The sequence below is a fragment of the Hyperolius riggenbachi genome, chromosome 8 (genome assembly GCF_040937935.1).
Source record: "Hyperolius riggenbachi isolate aHypRig1 chromosome 8, aHypRig1.pri, whole genome shotgun sequence".
In the NCBI taxonomy this organism is placed as follows: Eukaryota; Metazoa; Chordata; class Amphibia; order Anura; family Hyperoliidae; genus Hyperolius; species Hyperolius riggenbachi.
This window is the reverse complement of record NC_090653.1, coordinates 273,507,757-273,528,315: the sequence shown is the minus strand read 5'-3', so window position 1 is coordinate 273,528,315 and position 20,559 is coordinate 273,507,757. Positions and strand designations below refer to the sequence as shown.

The 20,559-nt window shown below is 45.4% G+C and overlaps 1 protein-coding gene across 1 annotated transcript in view; it reads left to right on the top strand.

Annotated features, from left to right (window-relative positions):
- TTF1 (transcription termination factor 1) overlaps window positions 1–20,005 on the top strand; it is a 61,654-nt gene extending 41,649 nt beyond the window's left edge. The window contains exons 9-13 of the mRNA XM_068248921.1: window positions 253–342; window positions 4,847–4,912; window positions 7,442–7,527; window positions 15,862–15,950; window positions 17,529–20,005. Of these exons, the coding sequence (XP_068105022.1) occupies window positions 253–342; window positions 4,847–4,912; window positions 7,442–7,527; window positions 15,862–15,950; window positions 17,529–17,657 (460 nt within the window). The 3' untranslated portion in view covers window positions 17,658–20,005. The remainder of the gene's footprint in view (window positions 1–252; window positions 343–4,846; window positions 4,913–7,441; window positions 7,528–15,861; window positions 15,951–17,528) is intronic.
- The last annotated feature ends 554 nt before the right edge of the window (window positions 20,006–20,559 follow it).

Sequence of the window (20,559 nt, the reverse complement as noted above, 5' to 3'; positions counted from 1 at the left end):
AATACAGCCAAGCTGACTAAGATGAGATGTATTACAGTAGAAACATTTGTGATTATATTGGATGCTTGCAATGCAAGGTCAGGTTGTGGACTGCATAAAAAAACAATCCCGCTTTAATGCAAATCGATTTGTTTTAAAACGTCCGTTTTGCACTGAAAAGTGCAATAGTTGGCGTTTTTAAAATGTCCATTTTGTATTCGCTAGTTAACACCATAAATTAAAAATACATTTTATTTACCATTCTTAATGCAGGAATGATATTCTCCTTCTAAGAATGAATGATGGAATTACTCCTTTTGATGGTGTTTTGCATCTCCATACAGCTATCATTGTAATTACATGGTAAGTATGACATTGGGCACCCAGTTGATGTCTGTAAGTGTGTGGAATATATGTATAGCATATATACACTTATCCCCAGGATTCCTATAATGAAAGGCCATGCTGGAGGGTGATAGCAGCCAGGACGGGGGTGACAGCGGTCAGCGGGGAAGGGGGACGCCCCCCCCCCCTCCTCACCTGGGTCCCCCGTCCCCGCTCCCCCTCCAGCTAGTTTCAAATCATTTCAAATCAAGATAATGTAGTGGGCGGCGAGCGGGGCAATTACTTCCTTGCGTCCCACCGCTGCCACGTCACTTCCTGTAATGCTGTCCTCTGATGGTCATTGGACGGCATTACAGGAATTGATGCAGCGAGCTGTGGAGCGCACAAGTAAGTTCCCTGCTCGCCGCCTGCTACATTATATTGATTTTAAAAGATTTTTGAAACTAGCTGGAGGGGCAGCGGGGAAGGGGGGATCCGCTGCCCCCTTCTTGCCTGCTCTCCCCCTCAGCATGGTGGCAGCATGACAAGGGCTGGGGACGTTTCCATGGACTGGAAACATCCCTGCAAAACTAGCCATTTTCTCTCAAAACGGAGAGAAAGAAAAAATTGTTTACAAAAACGGATCCGTTCTGCAGGGCACAAGTGTGGACCTAGCCTTATTCAGACACTGCTGCAGCTAAAGAGACCAGCAGGACTGTAAGGTAACTGGTATTTAACAGGGAATAAATATGGCAGTCTCCATATCCCCCTCACTTCAATTGTCCTTTTGCAGAGCTCCCCAACCCTGTCCTCAAGGCCCACCAACAGTCCATGTTTTGCAGAAAACCACAAACATTCACAGGTGGGGTAATTAGTGTCTCAGCAGAGCTGGTTAACTACATGCACTGTTGGTGGGCCCTGAGGACAGGGTTGGGGAACTCTGCTTTAAAGGATAAGCGACTTGCAACTTTAATTCCTACCACACATTGCACATCGATTTTTCAATAGATTCCAGTGGGCAATCTATTGAAAATCGATCAAACTGCAGCAAACGGTTGATCGATTTTTTGGGGGGGAGAAAAGGGGGGTAAAAATAAAAAAAAAGGACCATTAATTGGACATTTTAGGGAAATCAATTTCTTGCAGATCGATCTGTAGGTAATTGAACGGGAATATCAAAGTGTATGGGCAACATAATAATAATAAAAATCTCCATCTAAGACATCTCACCACACATTCTCTATAATGGTCATGCCGCCTCCTTCAATCGTTGGTGAATGGAAGGGTGAGTTACGTGAGGCCCATTTCCATGAGTGACAGCAGTAGGTGGCCTTTCTCCCAAAACTTGTGTGATATCACTACATATAAAACCAATATAAAATGATAGAATTATCATCAGTTTATAAAGCGCCAACATATTCCGTGGCATTGTACAAAGTAAGAAACGCGGGGTACAAAATAATAGACAATGGTATAAACCAATATACAAAATAGAGTTGGTATAAAACGTACAGAATTGGTAATAAGTAATAATAAGGTAATTGGTAATAATAAGAGGACAATAGGTCATGTGCAGATCTGAGATTGCGGTTGGGTTGGTATCTGGAAACTAATGAGGAGATGGACAGGAGAGACATTGGCCTCAATTCACTAAGCTTATCTCCTGTCTTTAATAATGGTTCTATAGTTATCACCATGGTGACGAGGCATGTAGTATTCAGGCAACATTTTACCTCAGGCAAACCTAAAGTTAACTCTTCTGTCTTTAAAATGACTCCAGAATTCTAAAGTTAAAGACAGGCTGTTATTTAACTGCGTGTGAAAATAACTACCGAGGAGGTAAGTTTAGGAATGAAGAGATAATATAACTCTCACTGGCCTCAATTCACTAAGATCATGCTAGAGATAATAAGGCAAGAGAAAACTTACCTCCACACGTGAGAGAGTTATCTTACCTCTTCATTCCTTAAGTTACCTCTCCTGTAGTTAATTTACCTCCTCTGTAGTTAATTTACCTCCTCTGTAGTTATTTTCACATGCAGCTAATTAACAGCCTGTCTTTAACTCTGGAGTTATTTTAAGGATTGGAGAGTTAATTTAAAGACAGAAGAGTTAACTTTAGGCTTGCCTGAGGTAAAATGTTTCCTGAATACTACATGCCTTATCACCGTGGTAACAACTCTAGAAGAGTTATTAAAGACAGGAGATAAGTTTAGTGAATTGAGGCCATTGTGTGGAGGTAAGTTTTCTCTTGCCTTATTATCTCCAGCATGATCTTAGTAAATTGAGGCCATTGTGGAGAGATTTGTAAGTTAGAGTTAGGAGTTTGAATTGGATCCTCTGGTTATTTGGTAGCCAATAAAGGGCTTCACAGAGAGAAGCAGCAGAGGAAGCGCAATAAGAGAGATGAATGAGACGAGCAGCTGAGTTCAGTACAGATTGGAGCAGTGCCACAGAGTAGTAGTCCACAAAGCAGTATGTTGCAATAGTCCAGACAAGATATTATAAGACCACATATTAACATTTTAGTTGTGTCCCGAGTGAGAAAAGGTTGGATGTGAGATATGTCTTTGAGTTGTAGATGACGGGAGCTGATTAGAGAGCGAATGTGAGGAATAAAGGAGATAGAGAGGAGAGTCAAATATTACCCCTAAGGGCTCTTTCACAGTAGAGCCCTTTTTCAGCGTTTCAACGCAAAGTTGAAGCTTTGCGTTGACCAAGGGAAAAAGTAAGTCCATAGGCTTTCATTTTACCTTTCACACTCGACTCTGCGTTTCGATGCATTGCGGAACAACGCACCCGGGAGCTTTTTCTCATCGGGAGCCGTTGTTTTCCCATTGGGTTAATTAATTACTACCTCCGCTGATTGCGTCACACCGCAGATTCCCGACACGCCGCAGGCTATTCAGCGCGATCAGGAAACTGCTCCTACACGTGTTGTCTAATGTGAAAGAGGCCTAAGCACCGTGCTTTGGGAACTGAAGTTAAAGGGTTGTTAACATTTATTGTTTTATCAGGCAGAAAAGTGGTCAGAGTCGGTGGAAAAATGATTACTTCTGTATGACTCACATTAAATGGAGTCTGTAGTGAATTTTAACATAAACAGATACTCGCCTAATGATAGGGAAGTCTCTGGGTCCTATAGAGCCTTCCAGTTCTGCTGCTGGTCACCGTGTTCCCCCCCGCAGGCTCCCTTATTAGCAGTCCACAACCTATTAGTTGTGGACTGCTCTCTTCCGGGCTGGGGAGACTTTGGCAGTCTTTGAAAGCACTCAGGCCGCGCACATGCCCACTGGTCCTTCAGAGCTAGAGTGCTTACTAAGACTGACTAAGTCTCCCAAGGCGGGAGATCAAACATAGCAGCCTGCGGGGGAAACGAGGAGCCCGGAAGGAGAACAGAACCCAGACTTGCTTTAGGTTTTAAGAAGAGAGACGTTGTGAAAGATGAGATAACAGGCAACAGTCAGGAACACATTTGAGGAGGCAGTTTAAGGTCTGGGGCTGAGAGGTACAGTTGTGTATCGTCCGCATATATTTAGTATTGAAACCCAATTGAATTAAGTTGCTAAGACCGTGTATGTAGATAGAAAAAAGGAGGGGGGCAAGGACAAAGCCTTGAGGTACCCCACAGATAAAGGATCGGGGGGGGGGGGGAGATCTGATCTGAGTAAGAAACTGTAAAATTCCTTCCAGAGAGACGAAAATATCCAGGAGAGAACGAGGCCATTTATTCCTACAGATAAATGTATCTTTAGGCCTCGTTCACATCTGCTGCGCTGAAAAACGTGTTAAAGCGCGTGGCAAAAAACGCGTGCGCGTTTCTGTGCGTTGCGCTGCGCTTCTTTAAAGCACGTTTTGTTTACTGTAGCAGCAACAGTTGTCAATAAAACTTTGTTTTTGTATGTAACTGCATTTTTTTCTCCAATTAGGGGTAAAAAACGCATGCGCTTCTATGCGCTTGTACGCGCTTCTATGCGCTAAAAAAGTGCACCCATTCACTTGCATTGATGTGCGCTTTACAGCTCAGCGCACAGAAATGCATGCAACACTACGTTTTTGTAACGCTGCTCAGCGCAGCGCATAGATGTGAACCAGCTACGTTTAATTACATGGGAAAATAAATACCTTGCTGAACGCACAGGGCAGTGCGCTGTGGAAAGCGCACAGAAACGTCCCTGATGTGAACGAGGCCTTAGGAATAAGGTGTGGCCAACAGTATCAAACTGATGGCAGATCAAGAAAGATGAGTATAGAATAATGGCTTTGGATTTAGCAATAAGATCATTGGCCACTTTGGTAAGGGCCGTTTCCGTGGAGTGGTTAGAGCGAAAGCCAGACTGGAACTGATCAAGCAGGGAGTTAGCAGATAAATAATGGCTTAGTTCAGCATGTATATGGCGTGCGAATGGGAGAAGAAAGAGAAACATGGTAAACCAATGACCTCTGTAGAAGAAGTATTTTGCACATACTCTACGTTTGATTTTGCAGTGTTCATCCTGCAAGGGTAATCTTAGACTTTAACCAGTTTTTGTCTGATCTTTAGGCTGCAAAAAAACATCAAAGAAGACAGTGATCAGATAGACTGGGAAGAACTGGGCAATGTGATTGGGTAAGTCTTTTCTTAATTATTCTTATATGCATGTCGGATTTTTGATCTATGTGTGTGACATTCATTTGGAAGTAATGAAGAAGAGTACATCAAATCGATTTAAATATTTTCTAAATATTTATATAACATTATTATATTTATTAGCTTTTTGTGTAAAATAATCATTTATCCAAGCTGCATTCTCAAAGTTTGATTCTGCCCATCATTTAGATTGCACAACAAGTACGAGAGGATTTGCCACCGGGAGACTTGGGCGCAGGATACAGCCGGTATGGCTGATCCTGCTGCTGCACAAGTTCCTGGCGACGTTAATTACTATTCCCCCTCCAGGTCACCATGGATAGTGGGGAATGATGTAATTCTGCTGCCAGCTATTGCTGGAGGCCGAATTACAGTGTTTTAAAAGTAACTTCAGTTCCGTCTTCTGACGGTGCTGAAGTTACACTCTGTGCGCTGCTATAGCCGTAATTCCTATTACAGTCTATGGTGGCGCCGGCTGCGCCCAAGTCTCCTGTGCTGGATTGCCAGTGTTCGTGCACAGACAGCACCGCCATGTTGTGGGTGACTTGTAGGCATCTACAGATATGCCGATGTACGTCATGGAGAAAAACTCTCTCCCTATAATGACCATGAGAGCTGATTGGAGTTACTAGGCTGGAGGTGGAGGAGGGGAGATTACATCACTCCTCCCACCACCACCTGTGAACTTGGGTGACAAAGTGCCAATGGGGTAAGTGGCTGCACAGAGTTTTCACATGGATCACACAATACAAGTGAGAATTTTGGATTACAATTTACATATTGCGCTACAATTTAGGTGAGAACAACCACCATAACTACATTAGGTGTTCTTTAACCACTTTGCAATCCTGGGTTTTTAACCTTTAAAAAAACACCGGAAGCAAAAGATATGTGGAGGGTGCCATATTTTTTTCTTTTTAACCACTTGAGGACCGCCCCCAGCCGATGGGCGGTGGCAAAGACTGGGTCTAAACGACCGCAATGCGCCCATCGGCGGGGGGCGTGGTTATGCGGCGATCGCGTCATTCGTGACGAGATCAGCCGCCTGCGACTGGCTCCGCCCCCTCGCCGGCCGTTCGGAAGCGCCGGTGGGTTACTAGCACCCGGATCGCCGCATGACAAACGTATAATAGGCTTTGTAATGTATACAAAGCCTATTATACAGGCTGCCTCCTGCCCTGGTGGTCCCAGTGTCCGAGGGACCACCCGGGCAGGCTGCAGCCACCCTAGTCTGCACCCAAGCACACTGATTTCCCCCCCCCTGCCCCCTGATCGCCCACAGCACCCCTCAGACCCCCCCTGCCCACCCCCCAGACCACTGTTTGCACCCAGTCAACGCTATTTTTTTTTTTAAACCTAAACTGCCCCTGCTCCCTCCTGATCACCCCCCCCCCCCCCCCTGTGTACTGTATGCCTCTATCCCCCCTGTAATAACTCACTAATCACCTGTCAATCACCCATCAATCACCCCCTGTCACTGCCACCCATCAATCAGCCCCTAACCCGCCCCTTGCGGGCAATCTGATCACCCACCCACACCAATAGATCGCCCGCAGATCCGACATCAGATCACCTCCCAAGTGCAGTGTTTACATCTGTTCTCTCCTCTAAACACCCACTAATTACCCATCAATCACCCCCTATCACCACCTGTCACTGTTACCCATCAGATTAGACCCTAATCTGCCCCTTGCGGGCACCCAATCACTCGCCCACACGCTCAGATTGCCCTCAGACCCCCCCCTTATCAATTTGCCAGTGCATTAATTACATCTGTTCTACCCTGTAATAACCCACTGATCACCTGTTAATCATCTATCAATCACCCATCAATCACCCCCTGTCACTGCCACCCATCAATCAGCCCCTAACCTGCCCCTTGCGGGCAATCTGATCACCCACCCACACCAATAGATCGCCCGCAGATCCGACATCAGATCACCTCCCAAGTGCAGTGTTTACATCTGATGAGTAATTAGTGGGTGTTTAGAAGAGAGAACAGATGTAAACACTGCACTTGGGAGGTGATCTGATGTCGGATCTGCGGGCGATCTATTGGTGTGGGTGATCAGATTGCACCGCAGGCGTGCAGGTGGCAGCGTTTGGTGCAGGATGTGGGTCTCACGTGATACGATTCTTTGTATCTTCCTTCCTTCAGATTCACTCTGGAGTGTTTGTAGGTAGCGCAGGTAGTAGAGCGCGAGCTGCAAATACTAGAGGCCGACTAGGACACGACGCAATGGGAGAGGGAGGGCAGCCACTAGACACCAGGGAACACGCTATGGGAGAAAAAACCCTGGTGTTTAGTTGTCTCCTCCCTCTCTACCAGAGTATAAACAGATTTCGCTCGGGGGCATTTTACAGTACAATACAATTTGCATTCCATTTACTTGCAAGCCAAACAGGTTAGCACCTCTCTGATCAGCTCTGCTCTTTAGGCATTGTAGATGTAGCCTGCATTGTTGCTGTATGAACCTCCCTGCTCAAAATAGCCTTTTCTCATTTCAGAAACGTTCCGCCAGGAATTATGCAGCAAAAAATCTATAAGCTGAAGAACCGCTATGTCCCTGGGTGGCAGGAACTCAGTTTTAAAGGTACGATCCAATCCAAGACTAAGCAAAGGCATTCTGAGTTAATTTGCCGGCAAACTCTTTCATGTACTCCTATAAGAATACTTTTCAAATAAAACCCCAGAGGGCTGGAACCCACAAGAGCGGTTTTGTGAGCATTTCTGGAGCGATTCAAGACGCTAGTGTTTTGCAAAAACGCTCAGCTAATGTTAATGGATGGGGCAACTTCCACTGGAGCGTTTGCGATTCCTCAAATCGCAAACGCAGGACATGCAGCATTTTGGGAGCGTTAGCGCTTCACTGTAAAGTATATAAACGCTGGTTTAATCGCTCATTAAAACCTGCATGGAGCGATTTTGCTAGCGTTTTAACCTTACCACACACTGTAACAAAATTAAAATTAATTGAAAGGACCAATCAGACTTTAAAATGCTAATCGCTACACAATCGCTGGCAAATTGATACACTTTGTAAAATCACTTCCCGAAACGCTCATGAAACCGCTGACAAACTGCTCATACAAAATGCTAGCGCTTGCGATTAGCGATAGCGTTTTGCAGTGGGTTCCAGGCCAGACAGAATATAGAGAGGTCCTCTTTACTGGTGCAGAAAACTTTTGTGCAGAAGTGACCAGTGATAAGATGAAACTGCGATTAAGTATGTTAACTGGAACAGGAACCAAAATGTTTAAGGAAATTTTGCAGAGGATGATCAGGTTTCAGGTAAGCATGTGGAGAAGTCCAGCTCTGGGTCCCTCTTAGCATATCCGAGGAATTTGACGGATTTCTCTCATGGCCGCACTTCTGTCTGTGTACCAAGTGTGACCAATCCTGTACATGCGTGAGTACGGACTGCACATGCCCAGTAGCTCCGTGCATGAGCGGCTTCCTGCTACCGGGCATGTGCAGACCATATATGCACATGCTCAGTACAATTGCAATTGTACATGGATGGGTGCATAGCCACAAAAAGGAAGAGGGTCCCAGGAAGCAGTGGAGGGGTCGAGAAGGATCTGGAAAGCCTTTGAAGCATCGAGAGGCTTACCACTACTTTGGTAAGTATCTAATGTTCATTTTTTTCCCTCTCACAAGTTTGCTTCAACGCAAATCTATAACTTTAAAATGGACCTGAACTCCTGTGCAGGACAGAAGGAAAATCAAGAGAAATTCCCCCTGTATGTATTTAGAGAGTTTAGCCTGTTCAATTACCCCTCATTGGTGTCTAATTACAAGTTATAATCTGATCTCTCCCGTGTCACATGTCTGCCACGGCATAGATGGCAGATAAGCCCATTGGAAAGCTCAGGCTGTTACAATGTCTGCTTCCATGAATCAGGAAGTAGAAACAGTGCAGATTTATTGTAGGATTTGTATCAGCTGTAACAAAGAAATGTTTTGCTTTAAAGGTTGTTATACTGTTGCGTATCTTTTAGAGCAGAGAGAACGTTCTGAGTTCAGGCCTGCTTTAAACAGACTCTGTAACAAAATGTTCAGCCTTATTTCTTCTATCCTATAAGTTCCTATACCTGTTCTAATGTGGTCTGTCTTACTGCAGCCTTTCCTAGTTGCACAGTGGCTGTATTATCTGTTATATAATCTAATCTTCTTTCCTTTGTCGGGCTCAGGCAGGAATGTGCTGCTCTGCTGTGATAGGATAGAAGCTATACACAACCTCTCCATGCCCCTGCTGGCTCTGTGTGAGTCACAGAATGAGCTCCTCTCAGCCTATCACAAGCTGGTTAGCAGCCATGTCTTTTGTTTGTAAACACTGCCTAAAACTGGCAATTACAAGCCAGGATTGCAGCAGGGAGTGGCAGAAACAGCACAGAGGGGCCCAGGAGAACATAATGAATAGAATGGTATGCTTTTTGCTGTAAGAATTTTTGAGTACAGATTCTTTTTAAGAAAGGGATACTTACCTTGGTAGCAGGAAACTTCTGGATCCTTCAGAGGCTTCCCACATCCTCCTCATGGACGCCGGGACCCTCTGGAAGTTTGCGGATGCGCTCCTGTCTATGAACAAGTGTGACCACACTTTTCCTGCCGTACGCTCTGTGCTATTGCAAAAATGCCAGCCGCCCTACGCAGTGAGGCCACGCTCATTCACGTTCTTCTTATCTTGATGCTCTTTTAGTGTCGGGATCGTGTCCACCAGGTTTACTAAGGCACTTATTGCCACCACTTCCTTACCTTAGTAGCTCCTCCCCATTTTTCATTTATGTTAGGCGCACATTTGTTTGAGTGCCTAATTCAGTTTTCTGTTGATGTTTCGGGGTGTACTATATATAACGGGATGGAATAAGCGGCATCTTACATTGATCAGCATGATTTTGTTTATTTACCACCTCCCCCCAGCATGGTGGGGAGTGTACAGTCACTAGAACAATTTGATAAGTGGACATCCTGTAACATTACCTTCTCGTGCTGCCAGGTAACAAGGGGAGGAGGTGGTGCAACCAGGCCCGGTCCGCCCATGATGTCAAGTGAGGCGACTTCCTCGGGCGCCAGAAGTCTGGGGGAAGCACCATGCAGAAACAGGAAGTGAAGAGTAGAAAATGATGATTGTGGCGCTTTGTTCACAAATAAATTGATTAGGTTGCAGGGAGAGCTACAAGGTTTGCTCAAAACCTCATCGATTCCACTATACAAGATACAACAATCGTCCCTCTGCGCCTTATAAAATTATAAGGAAGTGAAGAGTGCCTGGCCAACGTATACTGGGGGCAACTGTACTTAGCTACCAACACTAGGGCACCTATAACTGGCTACCTACCTATACTGAGGGTGTTTTTTTGGGGGGGGGGGGGCTCACCGCAGCTATAACATGCGGTGCAAATTGTTGGGTGCTGTGCGATCATTCCAATTGGGGAGGGGGGAGGACTCATACTCACAAGTTTGCCCCACGCAGCACAGAGTCTAGAACCGGCCTTGGGTGCAACCTTAGAAGACCTTTCTGTTTGGATCTTTAGCAGTGGTGGGAAACGCATGCACTAAAGAGGAGGACTGGGGAAAGGAGGAAACTTTAAAGTGGAACTGAAGATCTTCTAAAAATAAAAAGTTACATTTGCCTGGGGCTTCTGCAAGTCCCTTGCAGTAGTCCTGTCCCGCGCTGGTCCTCCACGATCCTCCGTTCTCCCGCCGCCAACTACTTTCGGTTTTCGCCGACGGGTCACTGCACAGCTCTAGCCACGCATATCCTTCTTCGTATTCCAGTCCGCAATAGCGCTATTGCAGACAGGAACGTGGAAAAAGGATGCGCTTGGCAGAGCTGCGCAGGCGCAGTGGACCCTCGACTTACAAGTCAAGTAACGAAACTAGCTGGCGGCGGGGAACAGATCATCGTTGAGGAGCGCTGTGGGACAGGCAGGGCCGGATTTCTGGGAAGGCCACAAAGGTCATGGCCTAGGGCGTTAAAAATCAGCAGGGCGCTGGACTTTGAGAGATAAGAGGTCACATGTCAAAGTAAATCCTCGCTCCTGCTTTGCTCTGGTCTGCCTGAATTCCAGAGATCCCTGCATCTCTCTCACTTGTGTAGAGTGTGTTTGAGGACAGTCAGTATGTGTTATCACCTGATGATTATGTCGTATGTATGATGGTGGGGACATACAAGCTGCTGTGAGAAGTGCCAGCCTGGGTTTACTAGCAGAATTCTTGAGTTCTGTAAGTTTGTTTTTTTCATGCACAAATTAAGAATCACAAACAGGAATCTTCTGCCCCTGCGCTGTCAGATTTATTACTGGTCTGGTCAGCTCTTAAAGACCTGTGACCTGTTAAATTTATGGTTTGTTTGTTTTTTCCTAGGGAATGATCACAGCATTCTCTGTGCTACAGTTTAACTCTTTCTTGACTCATTTTAGAAGAGCATTGTACTTTGCTAGCTAGCTATCAGTGAAACAGGATGGCCATTATATTACATTTATTTATATTTGCAAAACAAACTATGTATCTCCTTCTGATGCTGAATGTATATATAGTTGTGTGCTCTAACATCTTGTTAGTATAAAGTCTACGAACATATACAAAGTCTGAAGAAGCCAAAGGCTCAGTTTTTATTTACAGTTAGCTAATAAATGTTATCATTCTGTTTTAATAACTTCAAAACTTCCTAATGACTCATCTGCCCTTCCTTGCCTTGCCCTAAGTACTATATTGTCACTGTTTAAAGCACATCTATGTCATCGTGTGTAGTTTTAGATCTTCTACTCGCATGTTCTCTGTTTTGGATGAGCTTCTTTCAATAGCGCTGCCCTGTCACCTGTTTGTGGCTCTGACTGTCTGTAGCCAGTCGCACAGAGGACAAAGAAGCAGCACATGCTCTGGCTACTCATGCTCCTTGCAGTTTCGCACTCAGATGTGCACAGCAGCCGAGGCCGGGAATGCTTTGGGCATGCACTGCTTCTTTGCCAAATGAGGGGCAGAGCAGCAAAATGGAGGGGAGCCCATTGAAACTAGTTATTGCTACTCAGAAGGTTGGACAGAATTTGGGGGAGGGGGGGGGGGGGGGGGTTGGTTGGTGACAGCTGGCCTAGGGCACTTGGAAGTACAAATCCGGCCCTGGGGACAGGACAGCTGCACGGGGCTTGCAGAAGCCCCAGGTAAGTGAAACTCTTTAATTTTTAGAAGATCTTCAGTTCCGCTTTAATGGTAAGGCGGGTTTATGCAGCCCTCCCCACTGGTAAAATGTTGTTCTTTTTACACAATCATGTGGCCTTATCTGCAATCCATAATTTTCATTTTGTGTTAGTGCAACTGTCTGAAAGCCCTTCTATAGAATAGGCAGAGACTAGCAGTTGAAGTTTGCCTAAACTGACAGTCACAAGTCTTTACTTGTCTTCATCCAATCGGTCTATGACAATAATTCTGGTTCCTTTGGGCCCTGCGATAGCCCGTGTATGATGCAATTATTGGACCTGAAACTTGCACAGGACAGAAGGAAAGCATATAGAAATGCTACCTGTATGTATTTAGAGAGTTTAGTCCGTCGAATCCGTCGAATTCCCTCTCATCTGTGACTAATCACACGTTGTAATTTGGTCTCTCTGCTGTCACATGACTGCCACGCAGAACAGCTAAATTGTAAACATAGGATGTTAACCCTGTCTCCTTCCAAGACAGCAGGATGTAGACACACTGCAGATTTATCGCAGGATTTGGATCAGCTGTAACAAATATTTTTCTTTAACGGTTATTTATGCTGTTTAGAGCAGAGAGGAATTTCTGAGTTCAGGTCCATATTAAAGTGGGATGAAATTCAATTAATACAACCTTGAGAATATGTACAGCCCAAAAATGTATTCAGAATGTCAAACCTTTTGAAAAATGTTCATTACCTTTACTACTTTGGCCTCCTGGACGTTGGCCTCCTGGACGTACTAGCTACGCCCAGGAGGCCATGTGCGCGTCCACGCGCTCCCGCGGCCGATCGCGCACGTGCGCTCCCGGACGCGGATCATTAGCCCACGAATCAGTGAATCGGGCTATGGTGCCCGATCACTGATTCCTCTCCCCCGCAGAAAAAGCGACAGCTTCTCTCAGAAGCTCCGCTTTTTCTGGCTGTTGCGTCCCCCATGCGTCCCTCTAAGCGTATGTTACGCTTAGAGTGACGTCATGTAAACAAACTCATGGCCGCCATCTTCTGGCCCAAAAGTAAAACTACAACTAAAATTAAAAAAAAATAAAACTCAACACACATTTACATTATAAAAAAACTGTTTACCTCCCACCCTCCCAAAAATACCCAAATAAAAAAAAAACATGTAAATATTTACCTAAGGGTCTAAACTTTTTAAATATCAATGTAAAGATGAAATATTTTTGTATTTTTTTTTTATTTTAAACTTGTAAATAGTGATAGATGCAAAACGGAAAAAATGCACCTTTATTTCCAAATAAAATATTGTCGCCATACATTGTTAAAGGGACATAATTTTAACGGTGTAATAACTGGGACAAATGGGCAAATACAATACGTGAGTTTTAATTATGGAGGCATGTATTATTTTGAAACTATAATGGCTGAAAACTGAGAAATAATGAATCTTTTCCATTTTTTTCCTATTCTTCCTGTTAAAATGCATTTACAGTAAAGTGGCTCTTAGCAAAAATGTACCACCCAAAGAAAGCCTAATTGGTGGCGGAAAAAAAAAGATATAGATCAGTTCATTGTGATAAGTAGTGATAAAGTTATAGGCTAATGAATGGGAGGTGAACATTGCTCGGATGCATAAAGTGAAAACGACTGAAGGCTGAAGTGGTTAAGGTGGCCATACACTGGTCGATTTGCCATCAGATTCAACCAACAGATCAAATCTGATCAGAGAGGGATCGTATGGCCACCTTTACTGCAAACAGATTATGAATCGATTTCAGTCTGAAACCGATCACAATCTGTGGAGCTGCCGCTGCTGCCGCCCCCCTGCATACATTACCTGTTCAGGCCGTCGAGAGTCCCCGCTGTCTTCTTCTCCGCTCCGGCTCCTGAACTTCCTGTTCAGGGGAAGTTTAAACAGTAGAGGGCGCTCTACTGTTTAAACTTTTTGCCGGGACAGGAAGTTCTGTGTAGCTCTGGAGCCCGAAGCGGAGAAGACGACCAAGGGACTTGCGCTGGCCTGAACAGGTAATGTATACCCGCTGTATTGCGTCGGTCGTCGGGCATTCAAACGCCGCTAACGATGCACTCCCGACCCGCTGGCGACCGAGAAAAATCTTCTGCACGGATGGGTCGACGGGAGCGATTTCTGACAGAAATCGATCTGTCAGCGGTGTGCGCGGAGAGTTCACTGCCGTTTCGATCACTGTGATCGAAATGGCTGTATATCGTCGGGAAAATCGTTAGGTGTATGGGCCCCTTTAGACATCGCCTGGTTGACCTGCCACCTCTGTTATTTCTGAAGCCAAGGAGGAAGAAGTAGATTGTTCTTGTGATTTTGTTGGGAATTTTCAGCTCAAGATGGAAGGTTACTCAGGATGAATATAAAGAACACAATTCCCCATGGTGCCAGGCAGAGACAGTTCTAGACTTTTTGCTGCCTGAGGCAAACTTGTGAGGATGCGCCCCCTCCTGAATTGGAATGATCACACAGCACCAGACAATTTGCACCACACGTTATGGCTGCGGTGAGCCCCCCCAAAACACCCTCAGTATAGGTAGGTAGACCGTTATAGGTGCCCCCAGTTTTGGTAGCTAGGTACAGTTGCCCCCAGTATAGGTTGGCCAAACACTTTCTTCACTTCCTGTTTCTGCCTGGTGCTGCCCACAGAGGAAGTCGCCTCACTTGGCATGATGGGAGGACCGGGGCTGGTGCTAGGCTTCAGGACTGAAGAAAAGGGCGTACACGAACTAAAGGCACCATGAAATGTGGGCACTGGGAAAGAGTCGATAGTAGAATATCAGTTTACCAATATTCTACTATTTTACAGCAGTAATCTTCAGTAGTAAAATATAGGTAAATGTTACTACAGCTAACCCTACTCTCTCACACACAACACTCTTTCCTGACGCCTAACCTTAACCACTCCCCCCCACGCAATCGCCCTTTCTGATATATAACCTTTATCCTACCCCGCCATCCACACACCCGCCGCAAAGAACGCAATCAGACATGGCCATAGGCGCCCATAGTAATGGTTACAGTAGGATTTTTTTTTAATGCATCATATAATCCCGTTACAACCACCAGCTCTAACACACAATTCTAAATATATCGGGATTGCAGAAAAATAACTGGCACTAGACAGCTGAGCAGACTGATCGAGGGGATCAGGTGCCCTGAATGTGCCTCCAGATAGCCACCAGCATACAGAACGCAGTGCAAAAGAATCCAGGTTACAATTCCAGGATACAAGTTCCCAGTGGGTGACCTCAATCCAGCTGACAAACGATTGTATATACACCTAACAGCCATTTCGCGGTCTATATCCGCTTCATCAGGTAGTAGCAGTAGGGTATTGTACCGTGTTAGCCATCAGTAAAAGCAAGAAGTTTTAAATCAGGATGATACCATTTATTGGCTAACTAAAAAGAATAAGAATAAGAGAGCTTTCAGCTTTGCAGCCTTCGTCGGGCTTAAATCCTGTTTAGGTGGTGCATGTTATTGCCTCTGATGAAGCGGGTATAGCCCACAAAAGGACTGTTTGGTGTATGTACAGTCTTTTGTCGGTTGGATTGTGGGATGCAATAAAGGTAACCCACTGGGAACTTTGGATTGGGGCCCGGATTATTTTCCACTTGGTTCTGTACAATTCTACCTATACCAGCTAATGGATTAGTAAGCAGAGTGTCCAAACCATGCATATCAGAGTGCTGAATTACGCAGTGGCTAAACCTGTTGGATTCAAAATTCTTATTTTCTCTCCTTAGAGATTGTGGACTTACTGTATACTGATATTATGCCGAAACTGAGTGAGCGGTTACATAACTCCAAGAAGAAGCACCACTATGATGTAGAGGTAAGTAGTATGTTAGTGTGTGTATCTGTACAGATGGTTAGATATCCAAAATAGTCATAGCCTTGCATAGAATGAAAAGACTCAGGATCATTAATCACTAATCATGTTCATTGGTCAACCTGAGGCAGAAGTATAACTGTCGCCCACAGGGGCCCGTGTCTGGCTGCACAGCAGAGAATAAAAATGAAAAGTGAAAATATTAGGGAGAGCCCAGCAAACAAAGTTTAGTTTAAAAAATAATAATAATAAATCTTACGTTTTAAAACACATGCGGGAGGGCCAGTATGCATCTGGATATTGTAGTCACTGCCCCTGTTGACGAACCTACCGAGTGGAGACAAGTGAGTCAGAAGAGAAGATCAAGGCAGTAAATGGTGAGTATGGTCCCCCCTCCCCCTTTCACTGAGCACCTATGACTGATTCCGGAGGGTTTGTGACATCAATGCTAGGTGGCCATGTGCTGTATTGGGGTGTGGGAAGCCTTCTTGCAGAGGTTGGGGCCACTCTTTGGATTGGGGGGGAAGGTTAAGTTGCCCTCTGTCCTGACCTCTCCGGAGTCCTGATCCTGCAACAGTTCTGGCCATCTTCTAGGCAGCACATTGGTCAACATCCTCCAGCTCCTTTGTCGGGTGGGCTTCTCAGGTACTCATACAGCATAAGGCATTAATCGGTGATATGGGGGTGGGGCGAGCCTTCTATTAACCTGCAGCCTGTCATTCAGTCAGCGCTCCCCTGCCTCTGTCCCCGCCGCTGCCTGCCTCTGTGAGCTTCCTCCAATCAGAAGCTAAGCCGCGACCTGGGAGGTACTTCCTGGGTCGCGGCTTTGCTTCCGATTGGAGGAAGCTCATGGAGGCGGGCAGCGGCGGGGACAGAGGCAGAGGAGCGCTGACTGAATGACAGGCTGCAGGTAAATAGAATGCTAGCGACAAGAAGATTGTCACTAGCCTAGCGCTTTTTTCAGGGAGGGCACAGCAGACCCCGGGGGGGACTAGAGGCGGCAATACAGAGACACAAAGGCATGTGATTATGCACAGGACATGCCTCTGTGTCTTCTTACGATTTAAAATACCCACCTCGGGTTCTCTTTTTAAACAATACCAGTCGCCTGGCAGCCCTGCTGACCTATTTGGCTGCAGCAGTGGTAAATAACACCAGAAACAAGCATGCAGCTAATCTTGTCAGATCTGACAATAATGTCAGAAACACCCGATCTGCTGCATGCATGTTCAGGGTCTGTGGCTAAAACTATTAGAGGCAGAGATCAGATATTGCCAGGAAACTGGTATTGCTTAAAAAAAAAAAATATGGCAGCCTCCGTATCCCTCTCGCTTCAGTTGTCCAATCAATATGTCAATTGAAAATACACTTGGTTGTGCCCTGCCTTTCAATGGATTTTAGTTAATGAATGCCTGATGTATTAAAAATGTCTTGGTGTATGCTTTACTGGAGGGAGAGAAGGAAAACATTATTCGAATTGGGTTTTTAAACATTACTATAGTGATTTTCTCATAGGCTGCATTTAATTGATTTACAGTTCTCCTTTATATACCTAACCCTTTGTATTTTCTTTCTTACTAGTTGCCGGAGAGGAAAACGGAGTTCTCAATCAGCGACATATTTGGGGAGTACATTGACCCAGAGAAAAATCAAAACTCCACCAGTGACTATTTGTGCAAAAATGACGACGATTGCGATGACAGTGATTAAATCACTGGGCAAAAGTTGCTTGTCCAGTGCGACAAGGAAAAAACTTCATCAAAGGCTGCCAACCACTAGTAACCAATCAGAATGATTTCACTGGATGAATTATGACATAACACTGTTTAATGCAACCGTCAACCTACAGCTGTTCCAGACTGAGGCCTAAGGCTTGGTGATGTACATATATAATGTCCCTGGACTCAATCCTCGGTATCTGAATGATAAAGTCAAAGTAGCTCTTTTACACCATGATGGCTGTAGTTGCTCCAGTATCTCCAGGCCTCTATGCTGACGACACGCCCTCATTACTGGCACCATGTAAAACCATTCCGATCTCGCCACAAGTCTTCCACTGCCAAACGGTGGCAGCGTCAGTAACGTTCACACAAATCATAGCGTTACTGCCAGACGGCTCCAGTATCCACCAGTACTCATCTCACCACCAGCGATCGATATCTATTATTCTCGATCCATGTTTAGTGGCTAGCTGCTGGCACGTGGGTTGGCTTGAGGGCCTGGAAAAGGGTGAAGGCTGGGCAAGAATCCACTATGTCCCATTCAGCCATTCACATGCTGCATTTCACCCACCGGAGTTTCATCGGGCAATTATTGTGCACTGAGCAGTCTTATCCTTAGTTGGCACCGTTTCAGAATGGACATTTGGTTCATTTTTCAAAGTAAATTTGAGATGGGGCCAAAGAAAAATGCCTGCATACCTGGGACTTTCTCCAGGCTGATCGCTCCCTCGTTGTCCTCAGTCGCTGCCTGAACCCTCCTCATATTGGCCCGGAAAGTCCTTCAGTCCAGCGCAAACTGTGCATGCCCTGACTGGACAACTTACCTGGGCCAGTTGCGGATGAACCAGGCAGCAACTGTGGACGACGATGAAGCGATCAGGCTGGAGAAAGCCCCAGGTATGTATACATTTTTCCTCAGGTATGTATACATTTTTCCTCAGGTATGTATACATTTTTCCTTTGGCCCCCATCTCAGATACACTTTAAAAGATTAATTTTACAAACTACCATTATAAAGAATACCCCAAAGTTAATATTTTATGGTTTCTGTAACATCCAGCTATTTCTAATTTCGACAGGCTTTTAGTTGGCGTGGCTTATTCTACCAACACGTTATTCTTACCCAGCTGTCAGCTTGTAATCTGGAGCAGTAACTCTGGTAAGGGCTCTTCCACACTAAGGGCCCTTTTCCACTAGCGCGTTTGCGCTAGCTAAATCGCAAAACCGCAAACCGCTAGCGATTTTACAATCGCTACGGTTTGCTTTTTAACATAGGAATCGCGGTAGGTCATTTCCACTACCGCGATTCGTTTTTTACTTGATCGCGATCGCGCCGCGGAGCGACTTTTGCCGCGATTTTGCTATGCAGTACATAGCATAGCAAAATCGCGTCCGCAAACGTCGGGAAAACGGCGGAATTGCGATTCAGCAATCGCTAGCGTTCAGCGCGAACGCTAGCGACTGCTAGTGGAAAAGGGCCCTGTGAGCTGATCCGTGCGTTTTGACAGATCGCTCCTAGGATGCGTTTAGAAAGGTAACATGAAAGTCGGTTTGACTTTCATGTTACCTTTCACATTAGACGAAGCATTCCAGAGCGTTACATCTGTGAGCTTCGTAACGTCCAACCGCCAACTTTTCCCATCGGTAACTACCGCCGCTAATCCGCATCGCACTGCAACTTCCCGATGTTCACGCTGCAGGTCATAATGCATGCACGAAATTGGTTCGTTCGCGTGTGCGTTCTGTGATGTGAAAAAGCCCCTAAGGTGGCAGTGATTTGTGTTGGTAACTGCACTGGAGGCTGATGGGAATTTTCTAAATCCAATATCAGTACTGTGGTGATAAAAATAAATGAATAATGCTGGGAACAAACAATGCAATTTCCCGTCCGATCAACAGGTGATCGGATAAGAAGTTGTAGCGTGTGTGCGTGTCCAAACTGCTCCTGATCGATAAAAGGAACGATTTTTCAATAACTTCACAAAATCTTTCCCTTTCTCGTTGGGTGGGAATTGCATGATTACTTTTTCCAACACATAGGCGCATGTACAATTCATTTTTTCTCCTGAGTTATTTCCCGGGAGATCATTTTCATATTCTTTTTAAAATAACTTGTAAGCCTTTTACAATTGGAGAAAAAAAACAAAACTAAAAGTTGCTGAAAAAGTACTATCAAAATTATTCTGATTATTTTCTTGCTTGTTGGTGGTTCAAAAGGCGTTTTATGACAAGGGCCATATGCAGTTAACTTTTTCTCCTGAGTTTTCTCCTAGGTGATATTTTTAAAGAGAACCCGAGGCAGGGTTCTCACAATGCTAGCTGCATATAGAGGCTGGGTCTGCCTATAGAGCCAAGCCTCTGTTGCTATTTCAATTCTCCCTAAATCCCCCCCTGCGCTCTGTAATCCCCCCTAAAACACAGCCGCGCTGCTGACACGCAGCTTGTCAGAGCGGGCTGTGTTTATCTCTTTACTGTCACTCTCACCGCTCCCCCCGCCTCCTGCATCGCTCCGGTCCCCACCCGCGTCCCTTCCTTCGGCGCTGATTGGAAGGAAGGGACGCAGGCGGGGACCGGAGCTCTGCAGGAGGCGGAGGAAGCGGCGAGAGTTGACAGTAAAGAGATAAACACAGCCCGCACAGCGCGGCTGTGATTTATGATGGATTACAGAGCGCAGGGGGGATTTAGGGGGATTAAAATAGCAACAGAGGCTGGGCTCTATAGGCAGACCCAGCCTCTTTATGCAGCTAGCATTGTGAGAACCCCACCCCCGCCTTTAAAACTATTAAAATAGTTTTGATAGTTCTTTTTCGACTATTTTTTGGTACTTTTTCAACTGCAAAGTGCTGAACAGTTATACATCTAGCGATTTGGCTGTACAATCGACTATTCAA